At 40.6% G+C, this 18,053-nt stretch overlaps 1 protein-coding gene across 2 annotated transcripts; it reads right to left on the reverse strand.

Moving 5' to 3' along the window:
* Positions 1-1,388: 1,388 nt before the first annotated feature.
* On the reverse strand, positions 1,389-17,483 carry LOC133556758 (ubiquitin-conjugating enzyme E2 G1-like). 2 transcript variants are annotated; one of them, XM_061907015.1, is made up of 6 exons: positions 17,307-17,483; positions 11,584-11,686; positions 11,386-11,483; positions 8,485-8,663; positions 7,286-7,388; positions 1,389-3,267 (listed from the first exon to the last, which is right to left on the reverse strand). In XM_061907015.1, the coding sequence occupies exons 1-5, from the start codon at positions 17,347-17,349 to the stop codon at positions 7,335-7,337; spliced, it is 477 nt and encodes a 158-aa protein (XP_061762999.1). In that variant the 5' UTR covers positions 17,350-17,483; the 3' UTR covers positions 1,389-3,267; positions 7,286-7,334. The 2 variants fall into 2 exon arrangements, with proteins under 2 accessions (XP_061762999.1, XP_061762997.1); XM_061907013.1 differs by having other exon boundaries at positions 7,286-7,392; positions 17,307-17,481.
* Between the last annotated feature and the right edge of the window lie 570 nt (positions 17,484-18,053).

Genomic DNA, 18,053 nt, shown 5'->3' on the forward strand with positions numbered 1-18,053 from the left:
CAGGGTTCAATCCCGGGCTCGGGATCTTTCTGTGTGGAGTTTGCATGTTTTCCTCGTGACTTCGTGGGTTCCCTCCGGGTACTCTGGCTTCCTCCCACTTCCAAAGACATGCACCTGGGGATAGGTTGATTGGCAACACTAAATTGGCCCTAGTGTGTGAATGTGAGTTTGAATCTTGTCCGTCAATCTGTGTTGGCCCTGCGATGAGGTGGCGACTTGTCCAGGGTGTACCCCGCCTTCCGCCCGATTGTAGCTTATATAGGCACCAGAGCCCACCGCGACCCCAAAGGGAATAAGCGGTAGGAAATGGATGGATGAATTAATCGATTCCTATTACATTTTCATTGTATATATTTTTTTACCTTTTGCCACTGAGATAGGCTCCAGCACCCAGCCGCGACCCCAAAAAGGGACAAGCGGTAGAAAATGGATAGAATATTTATTGCTTTAATGAGTTCTGACATTTGTTGGATTCTGAGTGTTATCTGCAAGAGCGTGTGTTTTGTTGTGTTTCTAAAAGAAAAGTGTAACATATTACTTACAAAAATCTAACTGAAATTAGTTGGTGAATGATAAATGGCTTTCGCTTTGAATATTAGTTTTAACTTGCACTTACAGATGTAGCAACGAACTGTAGTTACTGACAGTGGTTTTCTAAAGTGTTTTTGAGCCCATGTGGTGATATCCTATACACACTGATGTCACTTTTTGATACAGTACCGCCTGAGGAATCGAAGGTCACAGCCTTGCCGCTTAACTGCAGTGATTTCTCCAGCTTATCTGAACCTTTTGATGATATTACGGACCGTAAATGGTGAAATCCCTAAATTCCTTGCAATAGCTCGTTGAGAAATGTTCTTAAAACTGTTGGACAATTTGCTCACGCATTTGCTCACAAAGTGGTGACCCTCGCCCCATCATTGTTAGTGAATGACTGAGCATTTTATGGCAACCAGCTGTTCCCAATGAGCCTGTTTACCTGTGGGATGTTCCAAATAAGTGTTTGATGAGCATTCCTCACCTTTTTTGCCACTTGTGCCAGCTTTTTTGAAACATGTTGCAGGCATCAAATTCCAAATGAGCTGTTATTTGAAAAAAAATAACAAAGTTTACCTATTTGAATGTTAAAAATCTTGTCTTTGCAGTCTATTCAATTGAATATAGGTTGAATAGGATTTGCAAATCATTGTATCCTGTTTTTTTTTTTACTATTTACACAGCGTGCCTACTTCACTGGTTTTGTAATTCAGACTGCAGCTAATACTATTCATGTATGGAAGACACATGAAATATAGTGAGAACCTTCATCACCTGTGTTGGCAGAGCTCAGCCAATCCGGAAATGTGATACTACAGCGTATCTACAAACTTGCAACACAAAGTACAAGGAACTTTTTACACACTTTATTTAGCATCAAGTCCAATATACACTGCGTTGACACAAAATGGAAAATCAAACAAGTGATGACATTATGGGGTGGATTACCTGGACACCGTTTTCAGAGCGTATTGCTTGATGACGTTTCAAAAACGCACACTGAATCTGTGCAAATACAGTGAACACCGGTCAGAGGGGGTTATGGCAGGTTCGACGATTCCGACTTAAAAACGTTGACAGCAATTACCAAGTCTACACGAGTCGATCTAAGAGTATACGGCACATTCAGGCAGAATGTACATTGTAACGGTAAGCTTCACATACGCACCTCATTCATCCCTGATTGCATGTGCCAAAAGATGCTTGAACGTGTTTCGGGTTCTCAGTCTGCATCCACAGCAGTCATTCCCAGTCCCAACCACTAATTTGTTGCCAGAGATCATCAGGAAATGATCCAATTTCACTTAAATGGCTAAAAAAATATTTACTACAAATATTGTATCTTTGTTTATCTAATCTAGCAACATACAGGGACAGGCAGAACATTTAATTCTTTTCCACAAGATGTCAGAAGGTACATGATCAAATCTGTGTATCCACCCGTTGCCATTCAATTAATATTGTTTTGTGGTGTGTGAAATATGAATATTGGCTGCATAAAAAGTTGGGAAAACACAGATCTGTTGGATACACTTCATTATTAACAAGCCAATTATAGTGAGGGGGAGTGACAGCGTTTTGCATACCACCACAAAACAATCCAATTGAAAATACTATTTTCCTTCCCAAGTATCATATGTAAATTACAGCCCAGATTCTCAACTTTAACTGATATAAGTTAGCACTAATGATTGATAAGCTTTACTTTTTGATCAACTCAAAGTCCTCGGCATCTGAACCCCAGCATTTATACAATGTATCAACAACTAGTCTGATTCCAAAGTCCCCGCATGGAGACGTCAACAACCAGACTGAGGTAAAATGAGATGCAACAGCAGCACGCGCACAATAATCACAGCTTAGACTTTTTTCACAGACCCCTTTTGGTTGTCGTAGTTGAAAGACTTCATTGACAAAGAAAGGACATAAGTTTGGAGTCAGGAATATCACAAGTCTATCCCATCGGCTGATAGTTACAACAGTAATGGAGTTTAATCCTGAGTCGTTGTTACAAATCGAGTGTTAATGTTAGCCATGCGGGTGAAAGCCAATGTACTAAGGGAGAGACTCTCGCAGTGCAGAATGAGTCATTTTTATCATTCACACCTGCAAGACATAGGGCTTGGAGGGATCATGCACATTTGAGAGTCATTGTTCCAAAGTCTAGCGTAGATAACTAATTCTAGCAGGTAGCTATTTTCCCAAGAAAAAAAAAACAACAATAAATAAATAAATAAAAGACCTGTGTAAGTGCCACAAAAACTTCATAGACTCTTTTTGAACAAAAAGCCATCTGCGGAAGTGAAGCCAAAAAGGCAACAGTGAATTAATGAGGAATCTATTGACAGATGCAGTATATGCTGGGCTGACATGTATGTAGTAGACATGACAAAGGATGATGCGAATGGAACAGGTTTTCAATTGACTCCCATTTTTGACCACTAAATTGCATAAGAAACCTGGTATAAAGTAGAAACTGTTCAGCAGCAGATAAAAAAAGCAAGTTAATTTACAGTAGTGACATAGTTTACATCATTTTTTTTCCCCAAAATAAATAAAATTATACAATTCCAGGTAAGTAAATTTCGCTGGTAGTGTTCTCAAATTGGCTCGTCTTGCGAAAAATGACAACCGCTCACTGAAAGGGGTTGAAGCCAACCAATTCCTTTTGGCTTGCAAAACAAGGGGCGTAGAAGCCTGAGCGTTTCCCTCCGGAGGCATTTCCTTAAACTGGAAAAAAAAAGAGGATTCATTACCAACATATCCTGAGGAAAGATTGCACATGAGTCTTAAAGCAGCAATGCACAAATGTGGTGTACACAATCCCACCTACTGCAAACTAAGTCACATTGGCACTTTGGCTACGTTCACACAGCAGGGTTTAGGCTTCATTTGAAAATGTTGAAATGTTGTTTGATGCAATTTTATTGTGTAGTCGGAACCCAAATTTTTTCTTAACCAAATAATTTTGACTGCAAAATATTTGTCTCTTGCAGTTTGTAAAGTGAATTATATTTACGGTATGTAGCGCCTTACTCAAGAAATTCAAAGCGCTTTACACATCTTTAAGGTACATTTAAAATAGTGTGGGTGGCACTGAGAGGAGGCAGGTAAAGTGTCATGCCCGAGGACACATTGACAGTGACTAGGATGGCGAAAGCAGCAATTGAACCTGGAACTCTCAAGTAGCTGGCACCATAGACATATTATAAGTAGACGCAGCATCGACCGCTACTCCCTACTGGTGCTGACGAGAGGCGGGGCCGCCATCTTGGAGTGGTGATCCGCTCCACTCGGTGCAATTCATTTTTTCAAGATCAATGAACTGTCAGCGCATTTAATCAATCTTACCTCACTGAATACCACTGATTTTCACGCGTTTTTTTGTCATACATGTAGCTATAATAAAGGACACATGTTTTGGTGTGTTTTATTATTCATAGTTTGCTTAACAGTAGTAGAATATTCTTATATGCTATAAGTGACCAGACGTCCGAGATCAAAACTGGGAATATAATCCCAGAGAAAGGGGGAAAAAACGGTCAGCTATTTTAAAGTTGAAGAAACAATATGATTAGGTTATATATACATGCGTATATCCCACATAAACAATGTATGAATACATTAGATATCTATATATAATGTATATCTTAGGGACCTATAGACTGTATCTCTGTTGCTGCAGCAGCAGAGAGTTTATTCTATCTTGACACTTTGTATTAATATTTTGTATTACATTCTTCCCTTAAATGATAATGTTCATAGTGATTGTTTTATATGTATTTTTTATGTATGTCGCTTTGGATAAAAGCGTCTGTCTAATACTTAAACATATACAAACACCTGAAAGTCTTTTTTATCAGCTAAAACCAACAATCTGTTTTACTGGATTCAGAATAAAACCAAATTCTGTTTTACCCAACAATGTTAGTATTTGAATATTGTTATTTAAAGACTTATTCCTGGTTACAATTATACTGTTAAGAAAGTATCGTCTTATACTTTGCCTAAAATGAGAATGCATCATATAATCAGTGGCGGCTACGATTCCAGTACTATTAAAGATCTTTGCTCCTTCTCAACTCTGTGGTAATATTCTTTTCACAAAATACAACCAATAGTACATTAATATTAAATCTTACTTGTGAAAAGTATTCCCCCGATTCCTATCTTCAACCGTCCGCACATTTGAGCAGGAAAACGCTTAACACCAGGTAGAAAACACATCTTTGTTTTCTACCTGTCAACTGTCAGTTTAGGCTGCTCCTCATCACCACTTTAAGATGGCGGACGAATATCTCGCGTCACAGCAGCCAATGCTGCGTCTACTTTTATAAGATGTCTATGGCTGGCAAGGTTGCTCTACCCACTGAGCCACGCCACATGTGCATTATTTCCTCCCATTTTTTATGTTTATTTGTGTACTACATATTTTTGCGACTGTCAACTTTGGTAAAAAATTATGACATTTTTCCACTTTTTGATGACACCGATGTGACGCGATCCTTCAGAGTGCAGCTTCATCGGCTACATATCGAATTTATATAAACATACGAAAAAGGCTTGCGTCGGATTGGAAATTGTATTGTTCACATTGACATGGAAGGCCTACTGAAATGAGATTTTCTTATTTAAACAGGGATAGCAGGTCCATTCTATGTCATACTTGATCATTTCGCGATATTGCCATATTTTTGCTGAAAGGATTTAGTAGAGAACATCGACGATACCGTTCGCAGCTTTTGGTGCTGACAAAAAAGCCTTGCCTGTACCGGACGGAGCAGACGATATGCGTGTGACGTCACGGGTTGTGGAGCTCCTCACATTGTTTACAATCATGGCCACCAGCACCGAGAGCGATTCGGACTGAGAGAGCGACGATTTCCCCATTAATTTGAGCGAGGATGAAAGATTCGTGGATGAGGAAAGTGAGAGTTGAAGGACTAGAAAAAAAAAAGACTGTACAGTGGGAGCAATTCAGATGTTATCAGACAAATTTACTAGGATAATTCTGGAAAATCCCATATCTGCTTATTGTGTTACTAGTGGTTTAGTGAGATTATATGGTCGTACCTGTACAACCTGAAGGTCGGCCACGCACCTTTCTTCAGCACCAGTCGACGGGTGGTGGTAATGCCCATTTCTGCCCTTCGCAAGGGACCCTCTTCGAAACACGATCTTTCGAAATGATCGCTGCATAATACACTGTACTTTGTGTGTGTGGTCCAATCCAACCGTGTTCGCTTGACCGCTCTGTTCCATAGTAAAGCTTCACCGTCATCTTTCGGGAATGTAAACAATGAAACACCGGCTGTGTTTGTGTTGCTTAAGGCGGCCGCAATACACCGCTTCCCACCTACAGCTTTCTTCTTTGACGTCTCCATTATTCATTGAACAAATTGCAAAAGATTCAGCAACACAGATGTCCATAATACTGTGGAATTATGCCATGAAAACAGACGAATTATAGCTGGGAACGGTGCTGGAACAAGATGTCCTCTACAATGCGTAACGTCACGCGCACGCGTCATCATACCGCAACGTTTTAGCATGATACTTCCGCGCAAAATTTAAAATTGCAATTTAGTAAACTAAACCGGTCGTATTGGCATGTGTTGCAATGTTAAGATTTCATCATTGATATATAAACTATAGGGCTTCACGGTGGCAGAGGGGTTAGTGCGTCTGCCTCACAATACGAAGTTCCTGCAGTCCTGGGTTCAAATCCAGGCTCGGGATCTTTCTGTGTGGAGTTTGCATGTTCTCCCCGTGAATGCGTGGGTTCCCTCCGGGTACTCCGGCTTCCTCCCACCTACAAAGACATGCACCTGGGGATAGGTTGATTGGCAACACTAAATTGGCCCTAGTGTGTGAATGTGAGTGTGAATGTTGTCTGTCTATCTGTGTTGGCCCTGCGATGAGGTGGCGACTTGTCCAGGGTGTACCCCGCCTTCCGCCCGATTGTAGCTGAGATAGGCGCCAGCGCCCCCGCGACCCCAAAAGGGAATAAGCGGTAGATGGATACATAAACTATCAGACTGCGTGGTTGGTAGTAGTTGGTTTCAGTAGGCCTTGAAATAAAAATCCGATACAAAATCCGGGTAAAAAATATTTTGCAATTGTCCTGCAGCGTGAACATAGATTTAGTGCCTCCGTGAAATAGACTATTCCTCTCCTATCACTTGTATGTGCCACCAATTTTTAGATCCATGATATTTGGCATTGGTGCAACAGCCACAATTAATGCTAAAATACAAAAGGGTCCTGATCATTTCCTCCAGGTATCAAATTTTTTAATTTGCTAGATTGTTAACAAGTCTGTGTTGGGGTTCAGTCTTGGTTCTGAAATTGGTATTCCAAATTGTATCAACTGTGAATCCAGACAGTTAACCATTATCACTGCTACATGGATAACGGCAGTAAGAAATTGTGTTACCTAATCAGATTTCTGGGAATACAATGTGTATACATGATCTGGAGGAACCGCGCTGGTAAATCCAAAATAGTGCAAAAGTAGGCAGCACTGGCAGACCAGGACATATTAGGTGTGTTAAAACAGAGCCATGATGTCATCTACTGCCTGGAGTTGGAATGACAAGCGACATTTGCAATATGGTTATGAGTGAGGACAAGAAGTAGCCCCTAATTAATTTGTGGCTGTCCAGATGTATGCGTGGCAGGCCACAACAAATAAAGGCTGTATAAAATACGGGGAATATTGTTACATGCAGTAAGAGCCTATACTCACCCTGGAATAGTCAAGTCAGTCTAGTCAAAAGCCATCTCTTGACTTTTTCTTACACAACGCGCCACTTTCCTCTTGAATTCACCATTGGGGTCCTCCCTCCATTCTTTCTGTCGGAGAAAAAAGGATTTATTTATTCATTCATTAAAGAATGTAAATGGGGGAGCTACAGCCTTGAAAATCATGCACTGGTCAACATTCCCTGAGGGCTCAATCCAAAAATATGTAGGCCTACATTAGGTTAACTGGACATCAAATTGTCCATTAATGTGAATGGTTGGAACACATCCGATTTTTTTAAATGACATCCATTGTCAACATCACAGGAGTGAAAAGAGATAAAAGGGTAAAATTAGGATGATCAATCCAATCCAATCCACTTTATTTATGTAGCACATTTAAACAACAGAATGTTTCCAAAGTGCTTCACAACAATATTAAAAACAATATTCAAATACTATCCTGAGCTCCACCAATGACTGAATAAAAACAAAAAAATAAATACATAAAAAAACAATATAAAATAAATATGATTAAAAACGATTTTAAAGGGTTAAACCAATTAAAACAGTAAATAGAAATCAAAATTTTAAAAACACAGGACAACAGAGGATCACACAACTCACGTAGTGTTAAAAGCCAGAGAATAAAAATGGGTCTTAAGATGAGACTTAAAACACTCCACTGTGGGAACAGTTCGAATATGGAGGGGCAGAGTGTTCCAGAGCTTAGGGCCGACCACAGAGAATTCCCTGTCTCCCCTAGTTTTAAGTCTGGTCTTGGGCACCATGAGCTGGAGCTGGCTCTCGGACCTCAGAGCGAGCGCAGAATTGTAAGTTTGGATGAGGTCAAAGATATGATGAGGTGCCAGTCCATGTAAAGCTTTAAAAACAAACAGCAAGGTTTTAAAATAAATTCTAAACTGAACAGGGAGCCAGTGCAAACTCTCAAGGATTGGGGTTATATGCTGGCGTTTCCTGGTCCCTGTTAAAAGTCCTGCTGCCGCGTTCTGGACCGACTGCAACCCGGAGAGAGCTTTTTGGCTAATGCAAGCATAAAGTGCATTGCAGTAGTCCAGGCCACTTGAAATAAAAGCATGCACGACTTGTTCAAAAAGGTTAAATGATAAAAAAAGGTTTTACCTTTGCTAAAAGACAGATGATAAAAACACGATTTGTAGGGTATATGTAGCTTTAACTCACCGCAGCATCCACGTTTGCTGGGGAATCGCTGTTGGGGTCCGCCAACATGGAGATGACACTAATCATGATTGTCTCGACGGTATGGATAGGCAGCCAGCGCTCCTCGGGCTTTTCGTAGCCAAACTTATCCTCTCCGGGTTCATGCAGGATTGAGATGCACACGTCTCCATTTTTTGCAACTGTTTGGGAGAAAATATCAACACGTTAACCCGGATAACAAGTTATCTATTCAAAAGCCACATGGAACATAAAACACCTAAAACAGCGGTCTTTGGATGACTTCTGATGTGTTTTTCCTCTAATATAAACCAGGCTAAGGTTTGTTAATTTTTATACAGTGGAAGCCGCTTATGTCAATGACCCATCTATTTTGCTGTGAAGTGAATTATATTTATATATAGCTTTTCTCTAGTGACTCAAAGCGCTTTTACATAGTGAAACCAAATATCTAAGTTACATTTAAACCAGTGTGGGTGGCACTGGGAGCAGGTGGGTAAAGTGTCTTGCCCAAGGACACAACGGCAGTGACTGGGATGGCGGAAGCTGGGATCGAACCTGGAACCCTCAAGTTGCTGGCACAGCCACTCTACCAACCGAGTTATAATGCCCCAATTGATCAATTAATCAAGTCCCTAGTGTGTCCTATTCCTCCACCAAAACGAGCGCCCTAAAGGGGCTGTTGGCAACTTGCTCAAAGTAAAACATTTTTAAATCAAAAACATAAAAACACCAACAGCTAGTTTATTTCACCATTAGTTGTCTAACAGATCACTTTTTTAAAGTGTTTATATTTTTGACAATTACTAATTGTATTTACCGGTAATTTAATTTCTCGTCCGCCCAAGGAATTTTGTCTGACCTTGTCTTGTCCCACTCAAAATTCAGAAAGCGTGTGCACGAACACTAAAGCAGTTCAGAGAAGTAATGTACAACTTGTAGTCGAGTTGTCGTTACAATCGGTTACACCAGGTGTGTCCAAACCACAGCCTGCGGGCCTGATTCGGCCCACCAGCGTCCCAAGCGTGGCATGGTAAAAAAAAAAAAATTACATTTTTTTTTTTAATCGGTCCTGTTTGACCGCTCAGGCAAATCCTACTGTTGATGCCCATATTTGCTGTATATATTTACTTTACAAACGAGAAGTATTTGTATTTGACATTATTAAATCTTTTAATATATTTAGGATTTTGCGCAGCCGGACCAGTGCAGAGAGAGGTAGAAAGAAAAAAAAAAGAAGAAGACAGAGGGGGATTTTGTGGGGACAAGACAACAACAAAATAAATATATAAAGCCCTTGCTCCTGAGTCAAAATGTTGGGGACACCTGAGCTATACATTCAACGAGAGAGAACATTTGTAGCTAAACTTTGCTTAATTGCTAAAGTTAACTGAGCACTAAAAAGCTAATGCGCGTGCCTCTATTCCGTACGAATGTACCGTATTTTTCGGATTATAAATCGCTCCGGAGTGTACTTCGCAGCGGCCAAAAATGCATAATAAAGAAGGGAAAAAACATACATAAGTCGCATTGGAGTATAAGTCGCATTTTTGGGGGAAATTTATTTGATAAAATCCAACAGGAAGAATAGACATTTAAAAGGCAATTTAAAATAAATAAAGAATAGTGAACAACAGGCTGAATAAGTGTACGTTATATGAGGCATAAATAACCAAGTGAGAAGGTGCCTGGTATGTTAACATAACATATTATGGTAAGAGTCATTCAAATAACTATAACATATAAAACATGCTATATGTTTACCAAACAATCTGTCACTCCTAATCGATAAATCCCATGAAATCTTCTTCCTCGATGTCGCTTCTAAACAACTCTGCCAACTCCAAAGGTATGCGCCGCTTCCTCTTGTCGTTTTCTGCTGCATATTTCACTACGTCCAGCTTGTAATCTGCAGTACATGATTTCCTTTTCGGTGCCATTTTTGTTCAGCCCTTTTCAGTTTTTATAAGTTACCGCCAACGATGAAATGATCCATTCTAATAGCAACAGCAGTAGCATCAACATTTTACATTGGCATTGTAACTCCAATTGTTTCAGACTTTTTGACAGTAACATTATTACTGTTTTACGAGTGTGTTGAAACATTGTTCACAGCCCCTTCTGACTCACACCTACTGTGCTTCAGATTGGAGGTGAATGGGAATTAATGTTGCAATACTATCCATCCATCCATCCATTTTCTACCGCTTATTCCTTTTCGGGGTCGCGGGGGGCGCTGGCGCCTATCTCAGCTACAATCGGGCGGAAGGCAGGGTACACCCTGGACAAGTCGCCACCTCATCGCAGGGCCAACACAGATAGACAGACAGCATTCACACTCACATTCACACACTAGGGCAATACTAGCAACTGAAAAATCGATACTTTCTCAGGAAACAAATCGATATATAGAGCAAAATCGATAAAAATCACCTAACCCTACTGTGAATTTACACAGCCTTAACATGTGTGCACAGAGACTTCATATTTAGTGCAAAATAAGTTTCAAAATAAAAGCATGGCTAAATCAACCAGAATTCTATCAAAGCAACTAAATAAATGCAACTCCACTGCTTATGTCAACGTCAGTCAACTCGTCCAGAACTTTCCCCATATTCTGGTTCCGATGTCGCTACAAAAAGGTAAACCAATGAAATAATTGCGACTATTTCAAATTCCTGTCAGACAAATGGAAATGCGGGTCTTTACTTTAGCATTCATATGGCACAAATTTTCACTTACCACTAAAAAAGTGAACCAAAAAGGGGTTTATTGTGTCATCTTCCCCCATTTCATAATGCCATTGCTTAGGGTAACAAAAAACTTGGGCTTGAAAAATGTCCCCAAATCAGCCAAACCAAGTGTATGTCCCAAACCCAATGTATGTGAGTTCTTTGTGTTTACCATTTGGATGCCAGATTTCAGTTATGAACTTCATCTTTGGAGGTCGTAGAGGATAATCATATGGAAAGGTTAAATATGCTTTAAAAAATCCTCCTTCACTGTAAAAGAAATACAGGACAAAGTTTGAAAATATTAGAGAAAAAACACACATTTATCATTTGAACGGAAAAAAGTGGGTCCAAATAAATGCAGACTTACAAAAGAGTATCCTGGGGACCAATGATCACAACTTCCCATTTATATATGTTGTCATCATCTATCAGACCTGCTGAAAAGCCCTCCACAGGGTTCTTGTTGAGCTCTGTAAAAGAATAAAATGGATATTTTAAACATTTTAGTCGCACATATTTAAAAAAACTGCCCTTTCACACACAACAAAAGAGATGTATGACAGGGAAAATAAACAGTACAAACTTAAATGAGCTTTCAGAGCCAGAGTATCTTTGGCATATTATCAAATTACAATGGGATGTATGAAATCAACACAGTAGGCCTGGAAGTTGAACACTTTTGTTCTTCTTTTTTTAAAACTAGAAAATGGCATACTTAAAATGGACTGATTGCCCAAAGGCGTCGTTTCTATGACAAACCACACCGTTAATGTTGACATGCGATATTGTTAACTTCTAATTTTTCCTAAGCAGTGTGCAATAACAGCAACATAACTACTATTCTGCTTAGTTAAGTAGCAAAGTATCTTCCTGTTAAAGCATAGAAGTATTAAAAGTGCCGCGGGAAACTGTGCAACCTCCCCTAATTGGTCCAAGAAACATTTTTTGCGAATCTATAATCATAATAATGTGCCATTGTCTAGTGGCTGTGCTGTCTAGAGCTGGGCAGGGTAATCTTGTAATACTCCATATCAGTAGGTGGCAGCAGGTAGTTTATTGCGTTGTCGGAACGCGTCAAGGATGGTTTGTCGTGATCCCAATATGCAGAGCACAGTGGAAGACAGCGTGCAGGTAAAAAGGTATGTAGTGCTTAAACCAAAAATTAACAAAAAGGCAAGTCTTGTGAGGAAAAGGCACTGAAGCATAGGGATGGCTATGTAAAACAAAATAAAAATGAAGTGGCTACAAAGTCAACAAAAAACAGAATGCTGGACGACAGCAAAAACTTGCAGCGTGTGGATCAAAGACGGCGTCCACAAAGTACATCCGTACTTGACATGACAATCAACAATGTCCCCACAAAGAAGGATGGCCTACGCACAACTTAAATAGTTTTGATTGCGAAAACAAAGCAGGTGCGGGCAATAACACTCAAAGGAAGGTGTGAAGCTGCTACTGGGGTCGGCGTGGCAAAGTTGGTAGACTGGCTGTGCCAGCAATCTGAGGGTTACTGGTTCAATCCCCACCTTCTACCATCCTAGTCATGTCCGTTGTGTCCTTGGGCAAGACACTTCACCCTTGCTCCTGATGGATCTTGCATGGCAGCTCCCGCCGTCAGTGTGTGAATGTGTGTATGAATGGGCGAATGTGGAAATACTGTCAAAGCGCTTTGGGCTCCTTTAAAAAGGGGTAAAAAAGCGCTGTACAAGTACAACCCATTTACCATTTACAGGAGAACACCAACAAAACAGGAAATGTCCCCAAAAATAACAGCACAAGACAGGAACTAAAGCATGACACACAGGAAACAACAATAAACTCAAAATAAGGAATGGCAACCTGGTGGAGTTTCATTTTTTAACCTTTTCTGCTGGTGGTGTGCCTGTGTATTTTTTTTTTAATGAAAAAAATGTGCCTTGGCTCAAAAAAGGTTGAAATACACTGGATTAGACTACATCAACTAACAAAATGCCCAAAATCTTTCTATTTAAATTGTTAGCCACCTAAGGAAAGATTTGCACAGCATCTATGAAAGTTTTATTGTCAATGTACTCAAAATATACAACATTACCGCAGCTTTTTGTTGGATAAGAGTGTAAAATAGGTTAAAAGAGAAGAATAAAAATAAAAATAACCACAAATGGAAAAAACAATGTCAACAAAATGTAGGTACAAAAATATTTTACTATCTCACATTCTCCTTGTGTCTCTGGCCAAAGTCACAAGCAAATGTGCAAGCATGACTAGTTTCGGTTTTGATTTAAATGTGGACAACTACTTATGTTGACATAAGCAGGTTCCACTATACAGTATGATGGTGAACATGATTATTTTTACCGACTCAAGTACCTATGATTTTACCATGAATTGATTAACGTGGACCCCGACTTAAACAAGTTGAAAAACGTATTCGGGTGCCACCATTTATTGGTCAATTGTACGGAATATGTACAGTTCTGTGCAATCTACTAATAAAAGTTTCAATCAATCAGTCTTGCCCGCGAGTGACGCGATTCACTTGACTCACTCCTCACAAAGGGCATGTGCAGAACCTTGCACCTGATCGGCGACCGCACAAGTCTGGCCGTCATTCTTCGACCGTCACAGGGCGCACGAGTAGAAACTCGCACATACGTAACAAGTAATCCCATTTAATAATGCCTGCAAAAGTTAATGGTGCAGAGCTTTAGAGGTAACAATATTTATTTTACAATTGTGAAAACAAGGATAAATTCACTTAGTCTTGATAAACTGCAGCCTACATCCACAGCAGTATTGGAAATAACTCCCACGCTCTCTTTCTGTCGAGCCTAGTGATGTGATGGGAAATAGTAACCCAACAGAAAACTGTGTCAATTAATGTCAAGTATTTCTAGCTTTCTTATATATCAATGCTCTTGTCCTTGAGTGTCATATATCACTTAGAACTAAGGGTTTAACGGTACACAAAAATTTTGGTTCGGTACATACCTCAGTTTAAGGGTCACGGTTCGGTCCATTTTCGGTACAGTAAGAAAACAAAATATACATTTTTTGGGTTATTTATTTACCAAATTTGTAAACAATGGCTTTATCCTTTTAACATTGGGAACACTATAATAATTTTGCCCACGTTAATCCATATTAAACTGCCTCAAGTTGTTGCTTTGATTAAATAAAATGAAAAAAACTTTCTTCTACATATAAAAAGTGCAACATTAAACAGTTTTCATTGAAACTGTTTGTCAACTCATCATGCTTAATTTAGTACAGCATTTGGGAAGCCTGTAGTTGACTTTTATTATGTAAATGTTGTCTTTTTATCAACATGTGATAGCAGGGACCCTGCTATTCAAAACTGGGCTGCTACATTACTAATGATTCATGTAACTATAGCTAAAAAATAGTACAATTGCAACAGGAGAGACTATTCATCCCTAAACACAATGGAGTTCAATGAAATAACAGACGGACAGGGCTTAGCTGCCCCTAAAACAACACACACGCACACACACACGCACACAAACACAGCAAAATGAGCTAACGTTACGCTAAAAGCTAATTAGCCTTCACCTCAAGCCTATACTGAGAGCTAGCTGAGCTGCAGTTAAAGTTTCCAGAAGGTCAACGGGCTCATAGTGATGTTTGTAAAAGTTGTGACTGGGAACTGTTTAGAATAATTTGGGGAGAGTCCGCTGCTCCCCTGCTAAACGAATATCTCTGCTCGACGCTAAAACATTGACATGCGTTCTGAATACGCACTGCTGATTGGCTGTTACATCGCTTTAAATACGCCCTGCTGATTGGCTTTTACATTGCTCTGAATACGCACTGCTGATTGGCTTTTTATGTAACCAATCAGATGGTTGTGTGGGTGGGACAATGCTGGGTGCTCACTGCTCAGACAGAGGCAGAAAGCAGAGCAGCTTGTGAAGACTTCTGCTTCCAAACTCGTTCGGTACGCCCGCGTGCCGAACCGAAACCCCCGTACTGAAACGGTTCAATACAAATACACGTACCGTTACACTCCTTCTTATAACCCATCAGATACTAAAGCCAAAACACAGCCTAATACTAGCAAAAATTGATCATCACAGTACAATTAGTTTTACCACTAAGAAGTCAATAGCAACAATGTACGTTTGTCCACGTCCAGCCAAACTCAACGAGTAACATTCAATATACTCGATTAGGGTATTTGTATTTTTATTACTCCACAAAGGGCTGGGCGATATATTGATTGTACTCGATATATTGCGGGTTAGTCTCTGTGCGGTATAGAAAATGACTTATCGTGAGTATTCGAGTACACGTTCTCACACAGTTGTTTTTAGCTGCGGGCATCATACTACAGGCGTTTCTCACTCTTTCTTGTATCTCCTTCTCACAGAGAGATAAAACAAGCGCACCTTCTTACAATCGTCACATACTGTCGCGCATGCAACGTCATACGCCATCACAGAGCAGAGAGGAATGTACCATAGGTAAAAACTGTGGCAACAAACTTCTGTGGCAGGTGCAAGCGGAGTGGTGCGAGTGGCAATACAAGTAACAAATGGAAGAAGAAGAATTAATTCCCAAGAAAAACAGCAGAGGGTCTATCGTCTGCCGGTAGTTTGGCTTCAAGCGGGAAGATGTAGAACAGACAACTCTAATATGTCAAGTATGCGGCAAAAGCTGTGCTACAAAAAGTAGCAGCACTACTAATTTGTACCATCATTTGAAAATCGCCAGCTAGAGAATGAAAAGTGCTTGAAACTAGGGCTGGGCGATATGGCCTTTTTTTAATATCTCAATATTTTTAGGCCATATCTCGATACACAATATATATCTTGGTATTTTGCCTTAGCCTTGAATTAACACTTGATGCATATAATCACAGCACTATGATGATTCTATATGTCGCCCGGAAAAGGGTGGAGTGCCATCTCCGGGTTGGGGAGGAGACCCTGCCCCAAGTGGAGGAGTTCAAGTACCTAGGAGTCTTGTTCACGAGTGGGGGAAGAGTGGATCGTGAGATCGACAGGTGCGGCGTTTTCAGTAATGCGGACGTTGTACCGATCCGTTGTGGTGAAGAAGGAGCTGAGCCGGAAGGCAAAGCTCTCAATTTACCGGTCGATCTACGTTCCCATCCTCACCTATGGTCATGAGCTTTGGGTCATGACCGAAAGGATAACATCACGGGTACAAGCGGCCGAAATGAGTTTCCTCCGCCGTGTGGCGGGGTTCTCCCTTAGAGATAGGGTGAGAAGCGCTGTCATCCCAGGAGGAACTCAAAGTAAAGCCGCTGCTCCTCCACATCGAGAGGAGCCAGATGAGGTGGTTCGGGCATCTGGTCAGGATGCCACCCGAACGCCTCCCGAGGGAGGTGTTTAGGGCACGTCCAACTGGTAGGAGGCCACGGGGAAGACCCAGGACACGTTGGGAAGACTATGGCCTGGGAACGCCTCGGGATCCCCCGGGAAGGGCTAGACGAAGTGGCTGGGGAGAGGGAAGTCTGGGCTTCCCTGCTTAGGCTGCTGCCCCCGCGACCCGACCTCGGATAAGCGGAAGAAGATGGATACATTAAAACGTTCTTGTTCATACTACATTAATACATGCTCATTTTAAACTTTCATGGAGAGAGGGAAAAATATTTAAATAAGCCAAAATATCGCGATATATATCGTGTATCGCGATATGGCCTAAAAATATCGATATTAATAAAAGGCCATATCGCCAAACCCTAACTTCAAACATATATTTTTTTAATTTTGAATCTACAATAGAGCAACTGTCATGCAAGAAGCATGAGTTGATTGCAGAAGATGAGTCCATGCACTGATAATTCCTTTGTTCCGTCAGCTAACTGGATGCCAACTTGCTAGCCCGTTAGCAAGTGCACTCTAGCATCATATTGTGATTTTAAGAAAAAAAAACTATTATTACTATTCTCACGGGAGATGGGATAACCGCAGTCATCGCTATAAAGTCATTTTTCTACTTAATGGCCCTAATTGTATCGCGTCAACATGATAGCATCGCCTATAGCTAAGACGCTAACGTTAGCTGGAAGCTACGTAAACTTTGCATTCACTCATTTTTTCACCCGCGTACTGACGTGCGTTTTACCTGCTAGTTGTTTTCGAAGAAGTAACGCTGATTGTTCGGTCATGGTATGTATACGCTATTGGGGGGGGAAAAAACGCTTTACAAATACTCTGAGGTGGCCCAGATTGTCTTTCCCTCTGTGTTTTGACACAACGTTCAGCTGCTGGCTACGGCAGTGCGCATGCGTGCATGTTGTTGACACGGCGAGCGAGAGTCCGCAGAAATATTTATAACAGGAGGCAGTGCCGGTCCAAGCCTCCATGGGGCCCTAAGCAAAATTTGATTTTGGGGCCCTCTATTTCTGCCGATAATATTGATTGTTGATCATTCACACACCTACTATATTATATTAACGACAGATACGATTGTATATACGGCGGATACTGCAAATATCCAAAATAGTTTCTCTCGTTTCGATGAAATAACATTAGAAGAATTGTTACAACGTGTAAATGGAATAAAACAAACAACATGTTTACTTGACCCACTTCCTGGGAAACTTATCAAGGAGCTCTTTGTATTATTAGGTCCATCAGTGCTAAATATTATAAACTTATCACTTTCTTCGGGCACTGTTCCCCTGGCATTCAAAAAAGCGGTTATTCATCCTCTCCTTAAAAGACCTAACCTCGATCCTGACCTCATGGTAAACTACCGACCGGTATCTCACCTTCCCTTTATTTCGAAAATCCACGAAAAAATTGTTGCAGAGCAGCTAAATGAACACTTAGCGTCTAACAATCTATGTGAAACCTTTCAATCCGGTTT

Source organism: Nerophis ophidion, linkage group LG07, assembly GCF_033978795.1.
Source record: "Nerophis ophidion isolate RoL-2023_Sa linkage group LG07, RoL_Noph_v1.0, whole genome shotgun sequence".
Classification (NCBI taxonomy): Eukaryota; Metazoa; Chordata; class Actinopteri; order Syngnathiformes; family Syngnathidae; genus Nerophis; species Nerophis ophidion.

What these genes read in the sequence shown, in the direction of transcription:
- LOC133556758 (XM_061907013.1), bottom strand. Translation starts at nt 17,349, where the DNA reads ATGACCGAACAATCAGCGTTACTTCTTCGAAAACAACTAGCAG. An exon ending in GGTCCCCAGGATACTCTTTT is followed by an intron (nt 11,484 to 11,583) that starts GTAAGTCTGCAT and finishes TTTCTTTTACAG; the next exon opens with TGAAGGAGGATTTTTTAAAG. An exon ending in CAGCAAACGTGGATGCTGCG is followed by an intron (nt 7,393 to 8,484) that starts GTGAGTTAAAGC and finishes TTTCTCCGACAG; the next exon opens with AAAGAATGGAGGGAGGACCC.